This window comes from Hippoglossus hippoglossus, chromosome 12 (genome assembly GCF_009819705.1).
Source record: "Hippoglossus hippoglossus isolate fHipHip1 chromosome 12, fHipHip1.pri, whole genome shotgun sequence".
NCBI lineage: Eukaryota > Metazoa > Chordata > Actinopteri > Pleuronectiformes > Pleuronectidae > Hippoglossus > Hippoglossus hippoglossus.
The window spans coordinates 13,938,025-13,964,958 of record NC_047162.1 but is presented as its reverse complement, the minus strand read 5'-3'; the positions used below and the strand labels follow the sequence as shown (position 1 = coordinate 13,964,958).

At 43.7% G+C, this 26,934-nt stretch overlaps 2 protein-coding genes across 5 annotated transcripts in view; both read right to left on the bottom strand.

Moving 5' to 3' along the window:
* LOC117771502 (NMDA receptor synaptonuclear signaling and neuronal migration factor) overlaps nt 1–11,935 on the bottom strand; it is a 34,742-nt gene extending 22,807 nt beyond the window's left edge. For all 4 annotated transcript variants that reach the window (XM_034601927.1, XM_034601929.1, XM_034601928.1 and 1 more), the window contains exon 1: nt 11,606–11,935. In XM_034601927.1, coding sequence (XP_034457818.1) covers nt 11,606–11,676 — 71 coding nt within the window. In that variant the 5' untranslated portion in view covers nt 11,677–11,935. The remainder of the gene's footprint in view (nt 1–11,605) is intronic.
* A 13,498-nt stretch (nt 11,936–25,433) lies between these two features.
* Nucleotides 25,434–26,934, bottom strand: part of pnpla7a (patatin-like phospholipase domain containing 7a) — a 28,188-nt gene continuing 26,687 nt past the window's right edge. Inside the window, exon 37 of the mRNA XM_034601925.1 lies at nt 25,434–26,011. The gene's annotated coding sequence lies outside the window, so the exon portion shown is untranslated. The remainder of the gene's footprint in view (nt 26,012–26,934) is intronic.

Genomic DNA, 26,934 nt, shown 5'->3' with positions numbered 1-26,934 from the left:
AAATGAGAAAAACCTGAGTAACTCTTAATTCTTTATGCGATTAATATGAATTCTTTACTATAGCAATGACCATTGTGATGGGGTGGTCATTTCCCCAACTGAATTAAAGAGACTGGGCCCTAACGACTATTTAACACTGCAGCTTTTATCTATTATTCAACATCTAACTCCTGTACTTACTTGTAATTCTGCATTACAAGATACATACTGTACACAAACTGACTTACACTCTGAGATTTCAATAGAGTATATTGCTAAACAGCTCCATGAAAAGTCTAACGCACCCGTTAGAATCAGTGAGAAACGTGGTGTAGAAATCACTATGCACGGTTTACTGAGCTTATATTGATGTGATCCCAAAAAATAACCTGATGTGTTTACAGTGGCTGTTTCGCTATCAGGGGCTAATTAAGTGTTTACACCGTTCACTATACTCAGGAAAATAGCCTCTGCTCCTAGTGGTTATGTTTTCCCTAATGTAGTTGATGTCAGAGGTGATTGCTGATGCGCACACACACACACACACACACACACACACACACACACACACACACACACACACACACACACACACACACACAAACATACACAGATAAGAAAGAGAGAGTGGTACAGAAGAATCTCCTGTATACAGGGGAATCTGTGGGTGTACGCCTCCTCCCTCGCTGCTCTTTCAATTATTAAAGCCTGTCCAAAGCAGCAGGCATATTGACACAGGCAGTCTCTCTGTCTCTCCCGCTGACACACACACACACACACACACACACACACACACACACACACACACACACACACACACACACACACACACACACACACACACACACACACACACACACACACACCTCAACAGTGCTCTGATGCACCACCTTTCCTTTCTTACATTTTGAAATTGAGTTTTCCTTTCACAAATGCAGCAGGAGATTGTCCAGGTCAGACATGTTCAATATTGGGGTGAGGGGTGGCGCCTGGGTAGAGCACGCAGGAGGCGGGACACGATGTATAAAAATCACATGTTCACAGCACATTGACACCAGCATCAGCCCTTATCAACAAAGGTCCTCGAATCTCGTTGTCTTTATAAGTTGAAATCTTATAAATGTCAACATCTTTTCATCCTGAGATATTTGTAATAGTCCAGTTTCACGTCAGTCGTGTTTTTGAAATGCCATCAACACCGGGAGGAAAAGTTCTGGCAAATGTCTGCAGCAACTGACTCAGACATTTGAATTCACATCACCTCAGTGCATGTCTGAAAAGCTGCAGGCACTGAGCTGTACACCTCTGAATCCTCATAAGGTGCTTTTACTATGTCCCGCTGCAGCAGGGGAAACCGCTTCTGCCGTGTGCAGCATGAAATCAGATCACAGTTGCTCACGCTGTGTTAAAAATAGGCAGAAAATGTATTAATCTAAAACAAAATTTATTTGGCTGCACTGCACAGAGGTTGCTGTTCTTGCTGTAACCACCAGTAACCACGACTGTTGCCAGATCAACCAGGACTAGAATTACAACTTCAACACTTAGTAAATGTTGTCTCCAGTTTTGTGCATATCCAAACAAAACTGATCAGATTTTCACAAACCACTTGACTGTGAATTGAGAGGAAACTGCCAAGTGGCTCTCAGACCCCTTGAGGCTCTGGGGATCCAGGGCATTTGCGGTCAGTTGTCAGCCTTGTGCATGTGGCAGGAGTGTTCTGTATTCATTAACTAACACTAATGACCGTGCTCTTTAATGCAGACACTTATTACCCTAATGAAGTTTGTGCCTCAGTTCCTATTTGCCACGTTAGAACTGCAAACATAATCAGTAACACTTTAAATTACAGACAATCCTCGGGTAAAACTGGAAACTTGCTGCATGAAAATCAGGCTTACCAGAGCTTTTACGTGCGTTTCATTTTGTGGGGGGAACAGATAGAAATTCACACGTCTCTCTGACTCCTCCGTTTTCACTCCTGATGCTGAGGACCTCAGCCAAAGTGAACCAGACCCCCTCAGAGTTTTTGGGGGGGGGTTGTTATTGAGGACTAAGAGGTTCTGCACGTGCTGCTGCAACATCACCCAGCACTATACTTCTATAAATAGCTCAGCACACATGTCACTGCGATTCTGGTATACTGCATCTTCTCTCTTTAAATCCTTGTGCTGGTGCATGTGAGCCTCTGTAAATATTCAAGGGCAAAAAAAAAAAGAAAGGACACAAAACCCGAAAATCAATCTTTGTCTTTGCATTTAAGTAAGAATCCCAGTTGAGGACAGTAGTGATCGATGCAGTCTGCGCTCTTATCAGCAGGTATCCCTCCGACGTAATCATTATGTCCTGCTGTTTTACTATTCAACAGGACGGCCACTCTGGTCAGAATCACCACACAATGTTGCGAGAGACTTGCGTCATGCATTATACATGACAGTTGGAAACCAATAGAGCATAATACGTCTCAATCCATCCACTAAACAAAACACGTCCCCCCCCCTGCTGTGCGCTCTCATGTTACTGCGCCCACTCCGTATACATGATATGTGAGCACGTCAGGGAGACACAGGTGTGTGAGGTGGCGAGAGGGGAAGAGATACTCTACAAGCGCTAGGTGGAACTGAAGAAGGAGAAGCTGTGTGCGTACACAGGCAGATTTGAAATTGGTGCATGCTTTCAGACATGTGACAGGGGGTTTGGGGAAAGAGGGGAGGAGGGGAGTGTCAGAGGCAGGGAGATGGGATTGCAGCAGAGAGATGGAGTGTAAGGGGGGAGAAAATGGGGGCATATTAAAAATGAAAAGCGGAGTAAACTTGAGGAAACAGGCAGAGAGAGCGCGGTGGAGACAGTGAGGGAGGAAGAAACAAAAGTGGCGGCACATTCAGTTTCCTCCTCAGGGTGACGAAACCCCTTGAATATCCACTCAACTTAAAATCCTCATTTAACCTCTCAAAGGGCTCATTGAGTGTGATATGGACAATATGAAAACTGCAGTTTAATGCCTCTGGAGGTTGCTGTTGATTAAAATTTGATGTTATGTTACTTTAGAGTGGGGCAGTGTAAGCACACGAGTCAAACAGGAGCAGGAAGGATGGTGCAGGATCAAGTTCAAGTGGATTAAGATCAGATGGATTTAGATATTTAGATAGAAGAAGTTTCTTGGTAGGAATCCTGGTTTGGCCGTGGCCTCTCTGTGTGGAGTTTGCTGATGGGTTAGGGTAATAGGAGTCTTTACACTGTCTGTAACCCTGTGGTGACCCTGTGACGCTGTTGCCTAATGTGAGCTGGTTCCATCTCCCCTGCAACCCTCAAGAGGATGAGTTTTATAGATAATGGATGCATAGCGATGTAGAGGCGGAGGAGATTGACACTGTGAGAGTGAAATCTTAAACCTTTCGGTCTGTACCTGAGAAGATCATTACACTGATTTTGCATGTTTCCCCCAATGGATATTCTATTGATGATGTTTTACAGATTCAAAGGTCTGTTTAGTAGCTTTTCTGGAGCCTATAATCAAACCACATGGTCTTCATCGTGGATGGACTTTGTTCAGTTGTCATGGAACTGCAGATGATTAAATACATTTTTTGATTTACTAACTATAAGTGTATAACTGTACTGTGTCCATTCACATGGAATCGACTCTGAACCTCAGTTTATGGTCCAGGAAGAGCTCAGAGAAAAAAAGATATACAATTTTCTGCTACTAAATGGACTTTATGATGAGATTGATTTTCAATCTTTCAGACATAATTTCATTCCCATATATTCAGTGACTTATAGTGTGTTGTTAAAACTAATATGTTGTGTTCATGAGCTCGGTGTAAATGAGATTTGGCTTGTACCTTGTTTTTTTTACTATGGGATGTTAATCACAGTTTCCAATATTGGAATAATACATATTCATGGGATTTTTCATGGCAAAGTGCTAGTATTAAGTGCAACGACCAAATCCACATTCCCTATGTCTATGTTTAGTTTGTCCTTTGTCTTACATGAGGGTTAAATGTCCTGACAGTCTGCTTGGTGGGTGCAGTGCTTTTCAGCTGCCAAGAGAAACGTCACAGTGTCCTTGAACACACCAACTGGGAATACTGGAAACAATCCTCGATCTCAAATACAACAAGTCCCCAAGATGTTGTTACCTCCACAATGGAGCTTATGTTTTTGCCCCCGTCAGTTTGTTTGTCAGTAGATTAACACAAAAACTCCTGAACGGATTTTCACGATACTTAGTGGAAGGATGGGACTTGAGCCCAGAAAGAAGCCATTAAATTAAGGTGTGGATCTGGACACAGGGGGGGCTCCAGGGTGTTGTTTTTTCTGCATTGCAAGATATGGTTTTCACATTTTCACCGGTTTCCCAAGGGACAATGGATCCTAATGAAAAATGAATGTGTGTTATTTGGTGCGGTTGGTTTGATCTTAAGGGAATAGTTGGGCCTTGGGTATGCTACCATTCTAGTTTGTAATTTTATTACATAAGCGTTTCCTGATGTGATGTCCATTTATCAGTGTTTTTCAAAACCCTTGCAAATCACTATTTGAAAAATAAATACTCTGGCGATATCTCACCTGAGACATGAACAAGCTGCTCATTACCAATTGATGAAATGACAAGGCTGCTGTAAGGTCCATTGTGTGGGATGGAACTAAATTCCAGAAGTAGCTCTAATCCTGTTATGTAAACTTTGAGTGGGTATAATGTGACACCTGAAGCCCCCGTCTCCTGTCCGTGGTCATTTGTTTTGTTCCTTGCCGAGTGAACATGAGCCTTTGTCTGGGTCTACAGTTCAACCGATGCCGCGGCGTACTTAGCGTCTTCACAAGCTGAATGAGTCAGACACAATTACACACACTCCACTTGGTGAACACATTCCGCCACAAACTCCACGAAGCACTCTGCCAACGCATTAAACGCTCCTTGATGGCAGGAAGATGCACCTCTGCACTTCAACTCTTTAAAATGGACCCAGACAGAACAATGCAAAACTAGATACGTGACGGATGGGAACATTACGAAACTGTCAACATGTTCTTTTTCCTTCTCTCTCGTTCTGCTTATTAATGGATGTAGATGGTGAAATGTGACTTATTCCGGTGAAACTTTATACACTTATCTTTGACACTTTTTCTCTGATTGTCCTGTTTTTTTTTTTTATGTGCTTTTTCGCCCACATTTATGAATACCCGTCGATCAATGGGCAGTTTTCCCAGTTGGGTTTGCTTTTACAGGTGCAAAATTTCCGCCCACACTTGAATATGCGCCATGCAACCAAACCACGGTTTGTTAAAAGATTAAAACAAGCGACTATGTTTTCTTCCAGGAGACTGGAGGGAAATTAAAGTAAATGGTGGATTCTATTAAAGTAAAGTTAATGCAGTTGTTCCATTTTAATAAGATAATTAGATAAATTGATCATTTGAAACACAATATATGAGAGAAAAAGAATCACAATTATCTTGCAAAGATTCTCTCCTGTTATCACCTGAGTTTTCTTCTGGATTCATTTAGTAAATTGTTTGCTTTGTTTTTTAAACTTCTCCTTAACACAACTTTTCTATGCTTTTTTTCTATCACTCTATCGCTGTTATAGGGGTAACGCCGCGCCATCATTGGCTGAGGGAGAAAGCACAGATCATTTTTTTGGGGGGGTGGGGTTTACAGTACTTTAGATTCCTTAGGAGGGAGTAGGAGCGTTTGTTTTGATGCAGCTGATGTCCCTGATTATAATGCTGCAGGATCATTGTCAATTAAAAACGAGATTGCAATTTTAAAACGATAATTCACGCAGCCCTATGTCATGGTGGAGGACGATAATGTTAAATTGTTGATAACAATGATTATTTAATCAGTGTTCTTGTTTATTTTACTTAATTAGCTGAGAGCATGATTATTTTTATTTGTTTATTAAATACTTCTATTTTTATCTGCTTCTTAATACAAATCCACTTATTTTGTAGTTTTCTTTGAATTCAAGCTGCAATTTACCAGCTGACTTGTGTAAAGGTAGTTATGGAGTGGCAAATATTTCAATGCCATGTACAGTATTTCCATTATTGATCCATATCCAATCATCATATGCCGTTTCCCTGTGGATCCTGGTGCTGTTAAACATCTCTTGACAGTATATCTTCAGAGGAGAGGCAGCTCATGGCTGAAAACGGGCAATCGTTCCCCTGGCTGTGCTCCCACTGGTCTGGATGTCATCAGAGCGGATGTCTCCCTGGGTGTCTCTCCACCGTAAACAATGGGCTGCCAAGCAAAGAGATTCCTCACTCTGAACGCTCCTTAATCGAATCTTCCTCTCACATGGACTAATTGAATTGGGTTCCCCCCACACACACACACACACCCAAACACACACACAGAGGCGCACACAGACACAAAACTTCACAGCTGGAGTGATGAGGACCTGTTGAGAGGACTGCGGTGCAGGTTGAGGGCCGAGGGGACTTATGGAGCGTTAATTGCAGTCTTGAAAGTGCAGTGCATTATGGGACATGTGGGAGCGAAGCAACTGATCAGGGAGCTGATTAAAATGTCAGTACAGTAGTAGCTCTCCGCAATGTCCCCTACCACATGCAGCGCTGAGGGGTGCAGCTGGTTTAGACACACACACACTAACACAACACACTTATCGGTTTCTCCGCAGTAGCTTAGACATTATTTACTTCCAACTTGTAAATGGATACAGGGCTTTTTTCACAGCAGACGTGTGTTTCCATTCATCAGGTTTTTCAATAAGCGCATAATGAAACCTGAGTATAAATGGAAGAAAAAAGGCTGACGTATTGCGAACAAGTGTATTCACTGTATGTATCAATGAAAGACAAATAGCTGCATTGGAAAGAGACTTAATAAATCCTTATGAACCTTGTGACTTCTAGAAAACTAGACAAAATATCATATCTGCAGAGACGTTGCTCAAATGATTCCAAGAAACAAATGTGACACCATACACGGATCAGCCACAACGTGAAAAGCAGTTACTTGTTTTAATGTTGTGGCCGCTTGTTGTTATTACATTGTGTTCACGTGGTTTTCCATTGTTTGCTCTTTTAATCGTCCTCTGTAATGATGTCATGGCTCCCGACAGGAGAGTTATCACCTCCAGCTGCTCGTCTCATTGCAGCCAAACCCTTAATGTTTGTTCAACACTAGCTGATGGAAATGTGAATTAAATTCACTGTTTCTGTTGCAGATTTTCTGGAAATTCTGTTAAAAAATGTGTACAAAATTTGTATTGAAACTTGAATAATCTGCCGATCATTTGCTTTTTTTAATTGCATGTGTTTATTTGAAATGTCAAAAAAAGGTCAAAATACATTTGAAGTATAACTTGGCAGAAAAAATAATGATCTAGTGCAACAGTCCATCCAGGACCAGCAGCCGACCATACAGTTGTTCTTTAATGTCCACTTACAAGCTTGTTCTGGAGCTTTCAACTGTGAATCAGCAAATTAGATAAGTTGGCTCAGTTGCCCTCAAGCTGTGTAACTAGTGCTTAAAAAATTGGAAAGTCTGAACATCTATTTCTGAAACAACTGAGAAGTATGAGTTGACATTGTTTTTTCAAATGATAAATAAAGAGCAGAACAAATATGCACGATAGCAGACGGATAAACAATCAGAAAACACTGCTGGAGTCCTAATCATTCCTCCGACTGTAAAATCTGCCTCCTTCAGCATATTTATAGCAAAAAATTAAACCGTCTGATTGCAGAACAGAGGAGGGAAGGAAATGGATATGGATACTGAACATGTGACTAACATACACTGTGTTTATACATTTATAAAATGAAAAGGAAATGAGGAAGCAAGATATTCGGCAAAGAGTGGAGAAAACTTCAGAGGGAATTTCTCACTTTGTTGAGCTTGACTGAATCTAATTAGAAAAAAAGACACCAAAGACCGTTACGTAACAGCCTTTGACCTTATGACTGAGTGACGGCAGCTTTATGACAGAGACAGTCGCACCTGTCGACTGTCCTGAATGACAGGCACAATATTTCATTTGCATCCGTCGGTAAGGACCAACGCTTTCATCTCTCACGCCATCTTTCACAACCCTGGGACGGCTGTTGTCCGATGCCCTTCAGCCGAACCGCAGCATGGCTCCAGCTGTCAGCATGATCAAAGCATGCGCTCCTTCACTCAGTGTCGCAGAGTACTGGTGTGTAAATTGGAGGTAATCTCTCTTTCTCTCTCCCCTCTCGCTCTCTTTCTTTCTCCTCGCTCTCCGTTGCTCGCTACTTCTCATGGCCGGATGGAGGGGAGAGTGTGACCTGTTTCATAACCAGACATCCATAAACATAAATTGACATAGGCACAGATTAACATCGGGCATGAGGAGGGAACCTGAGTCTCCTTAATGTTTTCTATATGTATTCCAATATGAACCTGCTCACCCGCAAGTGTGGTGACGACACAGGTCGTCTGTTGGTGCTTTTCAAAATAAGACGCACAGGGTTTTTCTGATACAACACCAGGTCAGAATTACATCACGCTAGCATCATTTCCTCAAAGGAACCAAATCATCACGTTAGAATGTAAAAAAAAAGAATCAAATTTCCCCCCCCAATACATCCATCATCTGCGTTGCTCATCCTTTTGAGGATCTTGGGAGGAAGTGGAGCCAATCCCAGATGACATTGGGTGAGAGGCGGGGTTCTTCCTGGACAGCATCAGCGACAAACAACCATTTACACTCACATTCACACCTACGGCCAATTTAGAGTCGCCAATCCACCTAACTCCAATCTCCATGTGTATGGACTGTGGGAGGAAGCCAGAGTACTCAGAGTAAATCCACAAAAACACAGGGAGAACGTGCAAACTCTGAACTCTAAACTTGAAAAAAAGACCCTACTTAGCTGTTTACATTTCTTGTGAAAATGATTCCACATTACCATTCAATATTGTTCAGACATTCATGGTCCCCTGAGGATGAACCCTATCACTAGAAAGAGAGATTTGTGGCTTTTTCCTGGTGAGCACATTCTTTGTCACTTCTTGATATGCACTGCACTTACTGGCTGTGATATTCATTGCCATCCAAAGCAATTAATGTGGAACACTACCACACGAAGAGTGACAAAGCCAAGGCATCAGCCTGCGTCTCTCTCTCTCTCTCTCTCTCTCTCTCTCTCTCTCTCTAAGACTGTGCAAGAGAGTAAAGTTATGAGGAATGATGAGTGAGTTGAGATTTACTCGTGGAGAGTCAGGGTGATTCTTTAAAGGGCTATTTTAAAGGGTTAGAATTAAAATTATAGGTTGAACATTTCATATTTGATATCTGTAAAGGGAAAAAACTAAGTCCATTGATGTGACATTGCAGCCAGAGCTCTAACGTTTAAGATTCAGAGGATTCAGGGTCCAGGCTGCCCTTCAGACACACTGGAGAAGAGAGGAGCGGGCATAATGAGATGGAGTGAGCAATTCAGTGCAACGCTGCCTGCATGCATGTAGATACAGTATGTTTGTTTGTGTGTGTGTGTGTGTGTGTGTGTGTGTGTGTGTGTGTGTGTGTGTGTGTGTGTGTGTGTGTGTGAGTGTGAGTGTGTGTGTGTGAGGTTAAGAGGAGTGAAAACAATTTTCAGTGCTCGCCTCCACATTCATGAGGTTGTGTGCAGGTGAAAAACTGATAAATATTGGATGTGATTCAGCTGCATTTCCTCGTCTATGGGAGGCAAGGTTCATTCTACCATTAAATTCCAAAAATTAAACTCTGGATAATGTGTGTTTGAGCTCTTGTGCTTGTGTGTGAAAGAGAGAGGGAGGGAAACCAATAATGGGTTACTCGTTTTTGTACCTCTTTAGTACCTTAACCAGCATAAACACTGACCTTGTCAGCACCAGTGGACCTCATGGGGACCAAAGTTTGGTTCTAATGAGGCAAAACTTTAACCTGTGAGGTTCTGCTTAAGATTAATGGTAAGATGGGAATCGTGGTTAGGTATGAAGTGGTTATGCTTAAGGTTTAGGAATAAGGTTTTGTTTAGAATGTCCACAATAAATGGAAGTCAATGCAAAGCCTTAATTGGGATAGCTGCGCAATGCTCCGTGTGTGTGTGTGTCTGTGTGTGAGAGAGAGAGAGAAAGGAAACCTAAACCTGAGCCTAAACTTAACCTTAAACATGTATTCACCTTAACATAGAATGATTTACATTATGGGGACTTCCTTTTAGAGACAAGTCTCTGTGATGTGACTGTGTAAACATATCCAGGTCCCCACAGCATGAGTAACACACACTCATAGGATTACTGCTCAGGATACCCTCTGTAGTCACTTTCTGTTTAGTATGGGCATCACATCCTCATCTTGCTTTCAAGGTGGCACACTTGCACACTGCTCTGCCTGCATACAAGACTCACATACTGTATGGGCTGTGTAATGTAAGTAAATGTGACATGCATATGAAATGCAACACACACACACACACACTCAGAGAGAGAATGACGTAATAGCACATCAGCCCACATCTGTGGGTTTGGAGTCTCTATACTCAAGTCAAGGTCATCCATTGACTGATCTGAAGTCAAACACACGGGGGCTTTGCTGTGGAGCTGGGAAACGTTGACTCTCAGATCTGAAGGGAAACAGCCTGTGTGCACTTCACATGCAGACATGGTAACACACAGACACACGTGCTCTTCGCCAAACTGCAGCTTCCTCTCAGCCCCTTGCAGACGGTGCATGCAGCCAGCAGCACAGGCTGGGGAGCGGGGGTGTAGCTGCAAGTGCACGTATGCAGCTGCGTGCAGATGTGACCCTTTAAAGACATCAAAATCCATGCAGCCCATAAAGCCTGAGTGTCTGATCAGAGGGAGTCGTTAGCAGATCTTAACAGGTTGGACTCCAGCCGAGCAGTCTGAGTCCTCTCGCTGCTGAGTCCACGAGCAGCCCCCTGTCCTCTGTGACTGCCCCAATAACTGACCGTGATGGGCGATCACCGCAAACGACCCAATCGATTACCGTGATTGATTAATTGACATCTGGATCATTTGCCCGCCGGGGCGTGAAGCCGGCAGCCGCATCCCCCCCTCCTGCGGGTCGATGCATCCCGGGCAGAAAAAAAAAATCGTTTCGGTTTAAATTACTATACAAACCAAACCGGCAGGGTATTTATTTTTTGAAAACAGCTATTTCAGGTGAGGCCGAAGTGAGACAATGAAGGAGAGGGGTTGATCAGTGTGAGTCACAGCAACCCCTCGCTTTGCCTCTGCATGACTTTCATTACACAATGATGCTCCATTCACAACAACAGTAAAAGCTCCGACGCGCCAGAGGCAAACATCCATCCAGCCCCATGAGAGGAAGGGGGACTGGGGTGGACAATTCGGCCCCTCGGGTGGGCTACATGTGCTCACTACGGGGGCAGTGTCGAGGGAATGAAGTGGGATTTAAACACACATTAGCTCAGGACCACGGGACAGTCGGCGGAGCAGCGCAAAGAGCCTCTGCGCATTACAAAGACAGACATAACGCAGCGGTGTAATTCACCCAAACACACGTGCCTCTCCACTTGTCTCCCACCTGGAGACTGAACCCCCCAGTCCAGACCCCCAGAAGCTTCTGGAACACAAGCATCGCAGGTAGAACCGGGCGCCACACGCACTCACCTAACTTTTGCTGCCACGGAAGATATCGCATCGTTTCTCAAATTCTTCCTCTTGGACACGGCAGTTCCCATGCTGACATGGAACCGACGCAGGCAGGAAAACAGCTCATTCCAAAGGAGTCGGAGGAAAGGAGGGATGAGACGATGAAAGACGGTGGAGTGAGTGAGAGGGAAAAAAAACCGCTGCAAAAAAGAGAAAGTTGAAGTGATGGGAAATCCAGGAGCAGGCACGTTACGCACGAGTTCTGCAGAGCAAATGATGCACACAAAAAAGAAGAGGAGAGGACGTCAGCCTCTCTCTCTCTCTCTCTCTCTCTCTCTCTCTCTCTCTCTCTCTCTCTCTCTCTCTCTCTCTCTCTCTCTCTCTCTCTCTCTCGCTCTCTCTCTCTCTCACCCTCTTTCTCCCTCTGAGTGTCTCTCTCTCTCCTTCTGTGTGTGTGTATGTGTGTGTGTGTGTGTGTGTGTCCGGATATGAGCAGTGTGTGGCTGAAAATACACACCCTCTCTCTCTCTCTCATTGATGTGAGAATGCAATGGTAGAAGGATGGCTGCATCATCTTCATCATCAGGGGAGGGGGCGTGTGCAGGTTAGGTATTTCTGGACACTGGTGGTGCCACTGAACCCTTTGCTCTTCACCTCATCCCATTTTTGGACCATTACCTGTGTATCTTTATTCATCCATCACCCGGCGTTATGTAATTGGTCATTTTGGTAAAAACCACCCTCTCGCCCACTTCCACACTGGAAAGCAGAGACTCTTGTCCACAGCCAAGGACAATGGGAGCTGTGAGGTTGAGACGCTGCAGTGCTGACTTCAAACTGTGGCAGGAAAACAATGGCTATAAGTGTGCTGGTTTTATTTTTGAAGTTTGAATGTTATCAGGGTGAATTCTGTTATATGGAAACAGTTTTTGTATTTCTAACTTTGTGGACATCAACTAAAAAAGCTCCTTGGTTCACGGTTTCTCCAGGTGCTCCAGCTTCCTTCCACAGTCCAAAAACTCTAAATTGACTGTGGTTGAATGTGAGTGTTAATGGTTAGTTGGTCCTGCGATACGCTGGCGACCTGTCCTGGACGTATCACGCCTCTCACCCAATATTAGCTGGGATTGGCTACAGCCCTGAAACCCTCAAAGGATAAGTGGTATAGATAATGGAAAGATGGATGGATATTTTTTTTACATCAATTTAGCCTTTTCATCAACCTGGTATTCAACTTGGTATGCGCTACATCTTTAGGCCTCACTATGGGGTCTAACATGAATGTAATGTTAAGAAATCAAACAGTTAAATTAAATTACAAACTCAAATTCCTGCAATATTTAGAAACTTAGTTATAAAAGTCCTTAACTTTACTTGTGTAGCGCTGAGTCATGGTTTGAGACACAAAGGCTGATAAGAAGAGACAATTCGGCCTCGCTTTAAATAGAAAAGTAATTTTATAATTTAAGTGTGCTTGTGTTAACTGTGAAAAATTAGCTTTATTTCATTAGTAAAGTAATGAGAGCTCAATAGGCCGCACCTGCAGTGGTGGCAGTGTGATACCTTGGGTTACATCATCATGATACAAGGATGTGGGCGTTTGTATTGCAGGTTTTGATCTTGGTTTCAGAATTGTTACACCTATGATGTGATGCACGTATCACACAAACAGACAAACTGAGGCCGCAGACTCATCACCCAGTTCCGGCCGATCATCCCTCAAACCCCCAAATCAATCAATCTGTTCGTCCACCGGTCACATCACCTGCAGCTCGAGTGTGCAGGATGTCCTTGGGCTTTATATCTTTTGGTAGGTGCCTCTCCTGCATACACACACACAGACACATGCACACACACACACCGCAAACACTAAGACAAAAGGAATGAAAATCAATAAATAAAGCAAAGCACCGCTGGGCCGGTGTGAGCTGCTGTAGGCCATTAAGCAGTAAATAATTCCAGGCCAGACCGAGGGAGTGTGTGTGGACCGACTGTAGATCAGAACGGGGGAGTGAGGGATGAATGAATTGGACAGAGGACAGGACGACGGAGCTCCTCGCATGAGAAAGATGATGGAAAGCGAGGGGATGAACGGAGGCATGAATGAGCAGCTGGAATCCCGAACAGACGAGGGGGCAGGTCGCAGCTGAATGAATAACAAAAAGGGAGGTGAAAGGATGATTGAAAGACGAGAGAAGAGATTTTCATTCTGTTAAACGAGTGCAGCTATTCGTCCACTACAAGCAAACACACTGGGATGCCACCGTGCTGAAAATAGCCTTTGCTGAAAAAGGAGAGGAAAGGAGCAACAAAATAGATGCGAGGCAGTGAAAATGGGATCGAGGGAATGAAAGACACGTGCAGCCATAAATCCACATCTGCCGTAAATGTCCGTGTCTCCCCTGACCCTGACGAGCACTGACCATTTGATTGTTTGAAAGCAGATCGATAGGTGAGTCTACGACGGTTACAACAGCAGCCAAGTAGCCGAAGAGTAACTCTGAGGGAGAAACATTAACACTCCGATCCCAAAATCTGATTCTTCTGATGTGCTTCGGAGGTAAAAATAACCCATTCCTTTTACTCAACGACCAGGCGAGCTCTGACCTCCGCCCAGACCCAACAGTCCCCTGATGAAGCCACATACAAACCCGCTAGATGCAGACATCTATTTATTTATTGATCCGTCCCTTTGTTGAGATTTGCAGTCAAATTGAATGGGTTCTTTCCACGGAAATCTGTTCGGTAGTTTTTGCATAATTCAAACGTACAAACCAAAAAATGGACAGAGGGGAAAACATAACCTCCCTGTAGGAGATCATAAACCCCATTTCATGGATTATACAAACCTAAAATTCTGATCTGATTTATTCCTGCCAACAAACTTGTACAGTTCCAACACATTCAGCTGCCAAAACACTATCAGCCCTTCTCTCTGAAACCTAATCAGTCCATCTGACAGCGAGAACATGTTTGCAAAGCAGATGACAAAAATACCGTCTAAGGTGACAAGACCAAAGAAGAAGTGAGATACTGTGATAATGACTTTGCCTCTTGGGCTGTCCACATATTTTATCTGTAAACTTGAAACCACATCGTTAGGTTACTTTGGATAAAGGTGTAGGATGGGTAATTTTTTTTAAATGGGTTCTAATGGACTTTGATTGTGCATTATAATCTCATTTGACCATTTAATTGCGTTGCACACTCATGGTCATTAGAGAGGACGACCTTATTTCTTCAGATCAACAATCTATGTGATGAGGCTCAGGGTGAAGATATTCAATTGTTGTGTGGGATGTACATGCTACTGACAAGGGAAGTTTAATATATTCTCTATACCTGAAACATACTTTTTTGTATCGATATTGATTTAAATTTTACAGTCTCTTTTCATTTAGAACCATTCTAATTATTGTATGTTTTTCTCCAAATTCTACTGGCAAAGCCTGCTCTTCAAATACAGTCACCAATAAGATATATTTCTGGGAAGACATACCTGAAATATTTGTATTGGCAAACATTTTACCATTAATTCCAAATTATTATCATGGCTAAAAGATATTGGGTGTTTTGCCATTGGAGCTTGTACAGACATTCATGACCCTCCTCACTTTCCTTCAGTGTTGCAATGGGATCAAGAGTTTTGTAGCTGAGGGAAAATGGATTGTCATACAGGTATTTAATGTCCCCAGAGGATGAATCTTAATGACCTTTGCGGCCGTCTGACTTTTAATCTAGACAGCAGGTCAGATTTTCCAATTATCCTGTAAAATAGCTCAGTAATTTATAAGCTTACTGGTCCCCAGAGGATGAGTCCTAATGACAACTGTCCTGAACTTGGTTCATACACCATTCCCCTCCGCCCTTGTGAAGTACAACCTCACAGAACTGTTGATGCTGCTTTTCCCACCATTACCAGTGCCACCACCCAGTTTAAAGTCATGAATCAACACAGAGACTTTTCTAAATGTTTAAGAAAACATGCTATTGATTTGTTCCACAGTGGCTGCGCAGCACTTTAGTTACTTTATAATAACATCAAGGCCTCTTGCTGTAAACCCTGTTCTCTGGAGGAAGACAGGCCGTCTGGAGGTGAGGGATTATAACGATGATAATGGGAGGGAAGTGTGAATGAATACACTTTTGAGAGCAGATGACAGTTAAAACGAGGCATGAGGGTACGAAAATTAAGTTTCACCGCTCGCTTTAAAGGTTGACATCTGCATCTATGTATCGGTTAATTGGCCAAAATCTCTGTCTAGTCAAAGGGGGATGATTTAAAAAGCTGCTGCATATCCGGGTGAGCGAGGACCCTCCTCACCTGACAGAGCAGGCAGAGCTGAGAGGAGATGGATGGCAGCTGTACAGTGACAGAAAGCGAGGCACAGAAATGAAGTGTGCTGCTGGAGGTGGAGAGATTTGCATGGGCAGATGATGGATAGTGCAATCCAATGGACGGGTAGAAAGAAAGTTTTGGTTAAGTGTGTGTGTGTGTGTGTCAGATTTAACAAGCAGTAACCAGTGAGACTGAGAAGACTCAAGTCTCAGCTTTGAGGGATGATATGGATTCATCAGAAAATAAGCTCATTACTGCAACTTCAAACAACATGTAGAACTTCCCTAAAGGCTACAGCTATAGTACTACGTTTTCTTTCGAAAATGCTGTTTTCAAACTAAAAAATTATCTCTGTCCTCAAAAGGGTCATCATCGCTTGTTGTTGATTATCCATGTTGCGTTCTAGACTGGTAGTCTAGGCAGATACTGGTTGTTTTCTTATTTAATGGGGACATGTGATAGTAGTCTGACAAATCAGCGAAGGCAAGCAACCAATAATCATAGTTTCCAAACATGGTAAAATGGTGTGTATTTATGTAGCACTTTTCTAGTCTTGGTGACCACTCAAAGCGCTTTGCAGTACAGTTTTTTTGCAATTCACACAATCAATCATTCATATAGTGCATCTATGGGCATTTTTTTTCATGAGAACGGCATTTGAGGGGCAGTAGGTCCAGACTTTCTGGTTAGAGGACAACTCGCTCTATCTCAATCTGTCTCCTGAGCCAAAGCAACCCCATCGTCTCTGATCTCTCATTTCTAAAACTCAGCCTGAAGTTTTCAAACTAAAACGGGGCCAGCAGCGTCTTCCAAACTTTTAAGGTTTTAGCGGCTCTAAAACTCCTGAGTAGTGTGGACGCAAGCCGTATCCGCAGCAGAGTTGATGGGTCTTCAAATGAAAATGTAGTAGTGTGGATGTAGCCAGAGTCAACAGTGAGACAATGACTTTGAATCTGTTGTTCAGTGTTTTTATTTCCATCCTGCTGCCTGCCAAAGACAAACAGTGCTCATGTCAGGACTTGTCCTTGTAAACACCCAGAGGACTGAAATGCAGTGATTGCCATTCTTGACCTAACGCTGATATATTGTTCCTCGCCACAATGGGCATCCTCACATTTCTGGAAAGGTCCAAACCACAGATTCTTTCAGGTACAGTGATTCTCTTTTTTCCGCCTCTCTCACTGCTTCTCTATCCTCTCTCTCTCTCTCAGTCTCTCTCTCCCTCTCTCTCTCTCTCTCTGTCTCTTTCCAGCTTGCTACAGCCAAACAGAGCTAGTGGCAAATAAACCAACAAACAAGGTCAGCCAAGAGACATTTATCCCCTCTGCATACATGGACTGGCCACCACATCAATCTCACCTTAAGAAGCTTGTGTGAATACAATTACAGTGGCACACACTCATGTGGCTGATAAACGAACCATGAGCACTTCCACGGGCCGGCGGCCTGTGCACGGAATAAGCTGCCTTACAAGCAGATCCCTATCAAGGACTGTAACTGTAGCGTGCACCCAAATTTTCACTTGATGTCGGTGCCTCACACTTGTCGGCTAAACGGAGCAGACAAGCTGCCAGCAGAGGCTTAAAATGAGCTGTTTGCTCTGTCTAAATAAGTAATTGGGAATTATGTTGATGTGACTTGTGACGAGTTGTCCAATTTACAATGACGTTGTCATTTTTAACATAATTTCATATTCATCATCAGGCAGAGGAAGGTGTGCTGTTAGTTTTGATCAGAATGGTTTGATTTTGAGAATAACTTCTACATGCAGGTAGGGAAGAGCAAATAATGTGAATACTTAACAAGAACGGACTCAAACTTTAAAGCAGCTAAAGCACCATTTCACTGCTACAGGCATATCTCTCTGCCCTATAGTCCATGAGTGTTGTGTTCCAGTAGACCACTTCTCATCTGGTTGGCCTGGTTCCCCAACCCTTAACCCGAGCGATGTCCGAGCCAGTGCCACTCTCCTATTTACCATTACAGGAAGGCTGGTAGCATTAAGGACTGAGCTAAAATCCTGTGGGGCTTCCAGATCCAGATTGATAAAATGGTGATCATGGTGCTCAACAAACAGCAGGAGGAGACAGTTATGATAGATGTCGAGATAACAAGCGACAGCAACATCAAGAAGAAGGAAAACAAGAAGCTTGAAAAAATAACAAGGGCTAAAAGAGGAGCTGGAGAAGATGTGGAATGGGAAAGCTCCACTGGGGCCGGTGGTACTCAGAGCAGAATGGACTATAGGGTTGACCTGAAATACACCACAGTTATCATGAACATCATAATGAAGTGGCATGCATAAAAATAAGCAATTAGGTTGGATCAATACAGTATTTATAAGAGTTGTTCTTTGATTTCTGACTGTTGCTCATCTTTGTTTACAGAGTACGTCTGTTGGGCAGATGTGAAACTGTCTCTTTTTTTATACATTTAATGATTTTGCAGTTTTTGGAACAGATGCACCTGCAGTTGTGAGACATAAATCATGCTGCCTCTATGGAACTGTCTTCCCTGTTGTCATTTGTTGTTTCTTGTTAGTCCTCCTTTGACAAAATCCTCTTTATGTATTATTTCTTTCTCTTGCTCTTTGTTGAAAACCCCCAGCTGTGCACCTTATGCCACGCCTAATCTATTCTGTAAATTGGAAAAGCTGAAGAGCGCCGCTAGCAGAGAAGCAAATTGCAAAACGTGTGAGTTTGAATTACTGTACGAGGATTGCATTTAATCTAAAAGTGGAGCACAGGTGTGGTGCCGGTGTCCTCACGTGATAACGCCACACTCGCTTGAAGCCTTTCAATGCAAGGCTGGCGTGTCAACAGACGAGTCAACTATTAAATCAGAGATTGAAATGTTATCAAAACTCCACAAACGGAGACGTGAACATCCTTCATGATGTACAGAAGCATTTCCCTGTCCGTGGTCCTGAAGACAGAAGTGAACGTACGTGTCGCTCTCCGTGGTTCTGAAACCAGAAAACAAAGGGAGAAGCACTGAGGCGAATAACTGCTTTGAATACTAATGTTGGGAATGACCGCAACAAAGCATTTGGCAGAGACTTGGGAAAAGAGGGTTGACCCTAAATGAGCACAAGGAGAGATCCAGAGAGGAGGGAACAGAGACTTCAAAACAGAGGACAGTAAGTGGGCAGATTGGAAACACAAATTTAATAGAAAGAGGATGGGGTGGACGGGTAGTGGAATGAAACAGACTAATAAAATAACACGTGTACACCTCTGTACACCTCTGTACACCGTACACGGACTAAAAAGTGAACCTGCGTCACACTGTCCACTTCCCTCTCACCTCTGCAGAGACTTGGGGCAACCCTCATTATTTATCACCGGTGGACGTGAGCTTCATTAGAGGCTAAACCGTGGTCTTTCTCCTGGTGACTCATCCGCCATCGCTCCATGTCCAGGCTCCCCTCAGCTAGGCAAGGGTGGCAGGGTGGTAATTGTCATTCTCCCTGGTTAACGGGAATCCCTGCGGCCATGTCCACCCACGCCCCTGTGACATTCAGGCAGCAGCGATAAACGAGGCGTGGAATCCCTTATATGATGCGGAGGATTATTTATTTCATTTGCGTGATGAAGGGGACTACCACACGAAGAGTGACAAAGCCAAGGCATCAGCCTGCGTCTCTCTCTCTCTCTCTCTCTCTCTCTCTCTCTCTCTCTCTCTCTCTCTCTTTCTCGAATCTTCCATTATTTCCTTCCCCTTTTCTCTTTTTCTCTCTCTAGTGCTCCTCCAGCCTCCTCTCCTTTTGCTCTGCATGGTGTTGACAGCAATGAGACGGTCCTCTGCTCTACAAAGGCAGGTGTAGGCGCATGTGTGATTATTTGTCAGTTGTGGAAGTGGACAAAAGAGTTTCATGAAGGTCACACGGAGAGAGCATCCATCACCAAGGCTAATGCCCTATCTCGCCACATTAAAGAAAGTGGTAAGAGAAGTGGATCCGCCTCCTGATCCAGATATGCACCAAAGTTAATGGTTTGAGTTTCGTAACTTGTAACCAAGTTGCATAATCCTGCTGACAGACAAACAGCAATAGAAGAATGTACCACCTTTGCAGAGGTAATAAAACGATACATCTCAAGTATCATATAATTACAATTTCATATCCGAGGCCAAACTGTCATTCTCAGTTTAGGTCTGATGAACATCTATATGAACCTCTGACGTGCAAATGTCTCATGTCACACATTTCTGACAAAGACTTTTACATAAAGAGGTTAGAACAAAACTCAAGAGATATCATTGGATAAGAAGTTTAATTTGACTGAATCTGCCCTGCTGCCTTCAACCACAGCAGAATAAATCCCTGAAGGACTCTACAGAGCAGATTCCAGCAGTATCACTGAGATGTGCGATGCTCAAAACGCAAAGGGCATGAGATAAGTACAGTGAGACGTGATTAGAATATAAGCAACTGGGGGCGGGGGGTTATGGGGAAGTGTAAGTGATCCTGGGACTCTGATAATCCCTCATATCTGTTGTACTTGGCATAGGTCTCAAATATCATTTACTATGGTCTAATCTTTTTTAAAAGAAGTCCCCCTTGTTTAGATCTGGTAGGAGATGAGTTGTGTCTGTCTGCCCACTGCAGTGTAAGCAGGTGAATTAACGGTGTTGTAAAGGGGGATATAACTCCAACAGGGCATTCCTCCAATCTCATTACTGGTCCAGAATCACCTCGGAGACTAATGACATCCGTGTTGGCTCTTAAGATTCCACCAGTGTGTGTGTGTGTGTGTGTGTGAGAGAGTAAGAGAGAAAGAAGAGGGAAGGCCTTCTCCGTACGTGACAGCCATGCCTATCCTCACCTTGTCTCACCTTGATGCTGCGGCATCCCTTCTTCCATTCCTCCTCTTCGCCGTCCTCTCCTCCCTACTAAATCACTCGTAACATCAGCTCCCAGGTGACATATTTCCACTATGGTGCTTAATGGATTCCTGCGCTCTCCGGTTGGCTGAGGAGCGGTGGTTTGATTCTCTATAAGAGGTAAAGGAGAGACTGGTTAGACAAAAAGAGATGGGGGGGGGGGGGGGGGGGGGGAGCTGATGGGAGGAGGAGAAGTGTGAAATGAAGAGGGATGGAGGGAGAGAGGGAAGTGAAGAAATGGGAGCAGAATTAGAGAAACAGAAAATGTTAATGTGCAATGGAAAATAAAGGAGATATGTTGTGAGCTGCAGGAGGAGAAGATAAGAGTCACGGTCGAGGTACTAGATGAAAGAGGAATTGTGTTTGGTTTCATTTACTGTCCAATGTAGCTACAGTTAGAAAGATGTGGTCTACAGATGACATATAACGAAAGTAATAATAAGAGTTGAAGTGAAAACTGTTATTTATGTTTAAAATTAAGTGGATTCACATTCTTTAAATACTTTCTTGTATACTAATATTTCATCGTACCTCTGCTGGATTCAAATTTCCTTCACACACACAGTTACTGATTGTGATGTAGGTTGTGATTTCAACCTGACGATGGCGCTAGATGCAGAGTCAGGGAACCATGAATGTTTTTGCAAAGTTTTTTGACAACCCATCCATTTTTTTCACAAATATTTCACTGGATAAGTGAAACAATGACCTGCTGTTATTCAACCTCTGAGCACCATGAAGGTCTAAAACTAAAATTCATGACAATCCATTCGAGACTCCTCGTCAAAGAAAAATCCACATAACATCAAAGTCAGTAGGATTTATCAATTTGGGATTATGAACGTCTGTAGCTAATTTCACGGTAATCCATCCAACATGTGTTCAAGACACTTTACTAAAAACCTCAAATGTGAACCTCATCAAAGTCGGTAGGATTTATCCTCTGGGGGCCACGAATGTCTGTATCTATAAAAGAGAGAAAAGCTGCAGATCCTCACATTCAAGAAGCTGAAACTATTTTTGCTGTATTAACAACACAACTGATATTTGAGAGTCACCAAACTCTGCCAGATGTTGCTATGCACTTGTGAAAAGAGTGGAAGAGAATAAACTAACGTGATGACTGACAAAAGTTAAAAAAGATAATACATTCTGAATTTACTATCTGTGAAAATGGTAAATCTTTCATCCTTGATGGAACAGGAACTGGGTTCCTGGATCTCAGTGACTCAACCTCAAGAGACTGTAATTCCCCTCTTGAGGTAACAAGCTGCATGCAACAGTTTCACTAAGCTGTAGGAGAGGGAGTCGTTTAGCTCTGCTAAGCTGTGAATATGATTTTCTGGATGTTTCTTTACATCTTAATAAACTGCAAAACAATCATGGAGGCCATAAAAAGTCTTAATATTTTTCTTTCCCTGTGGGACTCCCTCTGTTGTTACTCCTGCAGAGGTAGCAGGTATTAGAATGTAAACTAATTTGAGTGGTTCTTCAGGAAGCGTCCTCTGGGTGTATTTAAGCTTTGCCTAAAGTGAATGGGGCTCCACTACAGCGGTGTTAGACTGCAGATGAATGAGAGGCTGGAGTCAGCGCTGGCTGTCCTCCCAGAGGTGGAACAATGAATCACAGAAGTCCGCTTGTGTCTGTTTACCCAGACAAACGCGCCCTTGCTCGGTTCATTCAGTGCCGGTGTGCATGTGAAAGAGAGAAGGAGAGAGAAACGCTGCTGAGGTTGTAAAAACCGTATCACGGTGATGTCACCCCACATCAGGCGACAACAGACAAACACAAACACCCTGCCCCTTAAAAACCCAGCAGGAACAAAGTGTCCTTTACAGGGGGGGGAGTGATTTACTGTTGCTTGGGGAGGCTGAAGCTAAATGTGAAGAGCCACAGAGCGTCTGCCTCTTTGTGGCTGAGCAGGGAGGAGCTGCAGCACAGGACGGAGGCAAAGGTAGAGGAATGTAACGAACATGACAGACATAAAGAATGATAAATTATTACATTCATACATTGCTCTTCTAATGTAAATGGGCTTGTTTTAATCGTACCAATGTTATATCCGTGTGAATCAGTATGAGTGTAGACCACAGACTGTTTATAAAGATGGACGACATGGCTCCACTTCCTCCCACTACCCAGAAATTAAACCAAAATGTTCCTTATACGATCCCTGTCATCGTGCACATTTGGAACCAGAGTCTGTGCAGCAGCAAGGTCCCACAGATACACACCCCCCAACCAGCCATGATGTGTTTATAGCATTGGAAACCTAAGTAACCAAACTTACTGGAATGATGAACACTACCTCAAACGAGAGAAACCATCTTTGAGAAAAATGTATTCTTACTTTTTACAATCTTTGACTTTTTACTTTTGTCCATGTCCCTGCCACTGGCATGGAGAAGGCAGGGTTTATGAACTGTGCTGCAGCTGGCCACCAGGTTGTGCTCAAGATGCTCTGGCATCACTTTTAAGGAGCTGTCATGCTGTCCGTCTTTATACACTTTATGGTGAACACCATACGTACTTCATACTTCTGTTTATGATGACGACGACGCAGAGGTGGAGAGGAGCCTGGTGAACGAACACAGACAGAGACAGATTGACAGAGTCCTCACACGACACTAATAACCAAATTCACTTTGATTGTCCTGCATCACCAAACTGCATCGAGGTGCTTGTCCTAACATGCGTTGCGTGCAATAAGAAAATATGAGAAAATTAAACTCAAGGGGCAGAGGGGGCACGAGCCAATCAAATACTGTTTATTTAAATACAAGTCCTGGCTGGCTTCAAACCTCAAAATAGAGGAGGAACAAGAAATTCAGGTTCAGAGAAAACCAATATAATTTCCAGGGACTAGTGCTTCCATGACACCTGTGGTTTGATATTGAAAGACAAGCAGAACCACAGATGGACAGATAGATGGCCGACACACAGAAAATAGATGAGGAGCAAACAGACAACAAACAGCAGACAGATGCACAGACTGACAGGGCCGACGGTGAGATGACAAAGGGCACATTGATCTGATTAAACCACTTTGCTTCCCCAGCTCTCTGCTCCGTCTCGCCGCTCGCCTCGGAAAAGGTCATCTCTTTCCGACTTGGTTTCTCACTCACCGTGGCCCTGAAGCCTCCGAGGGGCGGCCCTGCCAAAACGCCTCGGATCTTTGGGTTCGGCAAACAACGGCCTGGATTAGCGGGCCGAGAGTGAACCGGGGAATGAGATCACAAAATGGCTGGACGCAGAGATGTTTCCACTAATGGACACATGCGAGTGAATGGAGAGAAGAGGGTGATGAATGAGTGGTCATCACTGGAGAGCCGGGTGGGTGAGCTATGGGAGACCCTGGTGCCGACAGACGGTTCACTCCCTCAGACCCTGACATGTACTGGTTTCCAGGTGTTTACGATGATGCTACATGAGAAACAGAACAGTGTTCGCTCTGGGGGAAAGCTTTTTTTCGTCAAACAATTTTCGATCTTACATAAAATAAAACCAAAAGTGTCTGATGTAAATGTCACTGAAAGGTTTTGCTGCCGTCGACAAGAATAAAAACACCATGTGCATCATTTTCACAATACTTCACTTCCCTAAAATGTTTGCGTGTCGGTAGCGTTGTTCTATTTTATTAGTGAGGCTTCAGACCCATCATTTTCAACAGCAGTGGGGGGGAATATCTTTTTCATTTGAAAGCAAGTTTTCAGAGCAATTCCACTAAATCAGAAGAGTTTTGAATTCATCTTTTCCACAGAACCAAGCTCAGAATACAAACATCTGCCCAAACCTGAAAGACCCTGCAGTAAAAATACATTATTCACGTCACTGCACTCTGTGTCTGCTGCTTTTAGACCACAGCGAGCACGTGGGTGTATTTCCGTGTTGCCGAGACAATTCACAACCTTTGGGCCTGTTTGTGTCCTGGGAAAAGTTCTTCCTCTTTTAGCTGCTGCAAACCCTGGTGACGTACTTGGGCAGCGTCGAGCTCTCACCTCGTGTTCCCAATCAGCAGCTTCAGCAGGATATTATTAGCCTGAGAGGAGCAGCGGCTCTCACACTGGATCAGCCAGCAGCTGTGACTCAATCGTTGTTTCCACACTGACCTGCAATGTGTCCGCCAATGTATCACACAGGAGCTGCAGTCCCACACACACACACACACACACACACACACACACACACACACACACACACACACACACACACACACACACACACACACACACACACACACACACACATCTGCTGCTGTAGCCTCAGCCTCTCAGTTTCTGCAGAGTCATATCCAGGCCCACATACGCTTCCATTTGAGTTCATGACTAATCACATATTTCTTTTCTACTGTACATGGAGAGTTGATGTTGATTATATGTCTTTGCTGAAGGGACAGAGTCAGACGTGACGTAGAAGTAAATTATTATTTAATCAACAGTTGATTAAAATCAGTTGATTAACGCTGTATTAATAACTGTGGTTATTTGTGCTAAGTGGACCAGTGCAGTGCCGGTTCTAAACTTCCTGTTCCTGTCTGCTTGGCCTGTGGTGAAGCTGGTTGCTCCTTTCTTTATGAAACTGTAAAAGTGACTGCAGGTATTTTTTCAGTAAATGCAAATTCCACATAACAGCTCTATACAGACTTCGATATAATGAACTAGTTTATTATGTATGTAGATCATAATATAGAAAACTCACCCTGACACGCGTGGCTGCTGACATATCTGTGTTTCTGCCTGAGCTCAGAATCACTGAACCACATCCACGCCGAGCGTCACACAAATACAAAACATAAAATTTGCATCTGTGCTCACCTGCAGCCTGGAACATCACACACATGTAAATCAGGTGATGTGCAATAAAACTCTGCCCAGACAGATCCGGTCCCAAATGAGTCTCGGTGCTGCACTTAGGAAGAATCCCATCTATCAAGAGCAATCTACTAAGAGTCTCGTGTTATGGATGGCAGAGACATATTGGGGGGGAAAGGTTTACACAGGTGGTGGCGACGCTCCGACCTCCAGGGTGTAGTGAAGAGAAGTGACTGCAGCAGAGCGATTTCACCTGCGAGGCCTCGGCTCAGGATCAGTTGGAGGTGATTCCTCTGCTCTGGTGGACGGATCTCAAGTGTCTCCGAGCCGAACACATGTTCAAGACGTAAAAAAGACGAGGAGGTGTGAGTCGGATACATTTTGTCATATCTGTGAAAGAAAAAGACGTAGGAAATACCTGCACTCTACAGACTCTCTTCTAATTTGTGTCCGGCTGCATTTGTTGGTTAAACATCGTCGTGTCCGTGTTGGATAAAAGAACAGAGAGCGAGGAAGCAGCGTGCAGGTCATTTGTTTTTGCCTTTTTCTGCATTAAATTTTTTCTGCACCTGCAAAGATAGATTGAGTCATTTCTTTGTTCCCGGGATCTAAAGTTCCTCAGATTTATATGAGACATAATAAGAACATAACAGTGTCTTATTACCTCAAGGCCCCATGTTCCCCAGCTCTGTATTTACCTAAGACTATAGACTATTATCAGAACTCATCAATAGGGTTCCCTGTTCCCCAGGAATCTCATTAATAGGCCTAAACTTGAGGGAAGTTATCAAATGGTTGGAGTCATGGAATCTCCAGAGGTCATAGCTGTCATATGTGTTAGTTAGTGTTATTTACTTTATGTTAGCACTTCAAGAAAAGTCAGAGAATCACCAAAGTCGGCGAGATCCTCTGGGGACCACGAATGTTTTTTCCCAAACTCAATGGAAAGACATCGAACAGAGGTTGAGATATTTCAGTTTCGATCGTAGACTGTGTATAAAGATTATTGCACAAAAATGAAGCCAAAATTAGATGCTGCGCATTTGGAGTTTTTCCTGCATCTGTAACCAGGGGATGGGGCCACGTATCAAAGCATCCAATAACTCGAGAAGGGAACCTTTCTAACCTATTTTTGCATTCACCCGTCACGGAGGTGCTTTAACCACAGCAACACCAGAGTGTGACCCACTTGCCTGTTTAAGTCCCTTCTGTCCCCATTTCTGTGAAAGCCTGTGGGCAAGAGAAGAAGAGTGAGAGGCACAGGGGGGGGGGAGGAGCGCTGCTGTATGGATGGAAGTACAGTTTGTATGTGG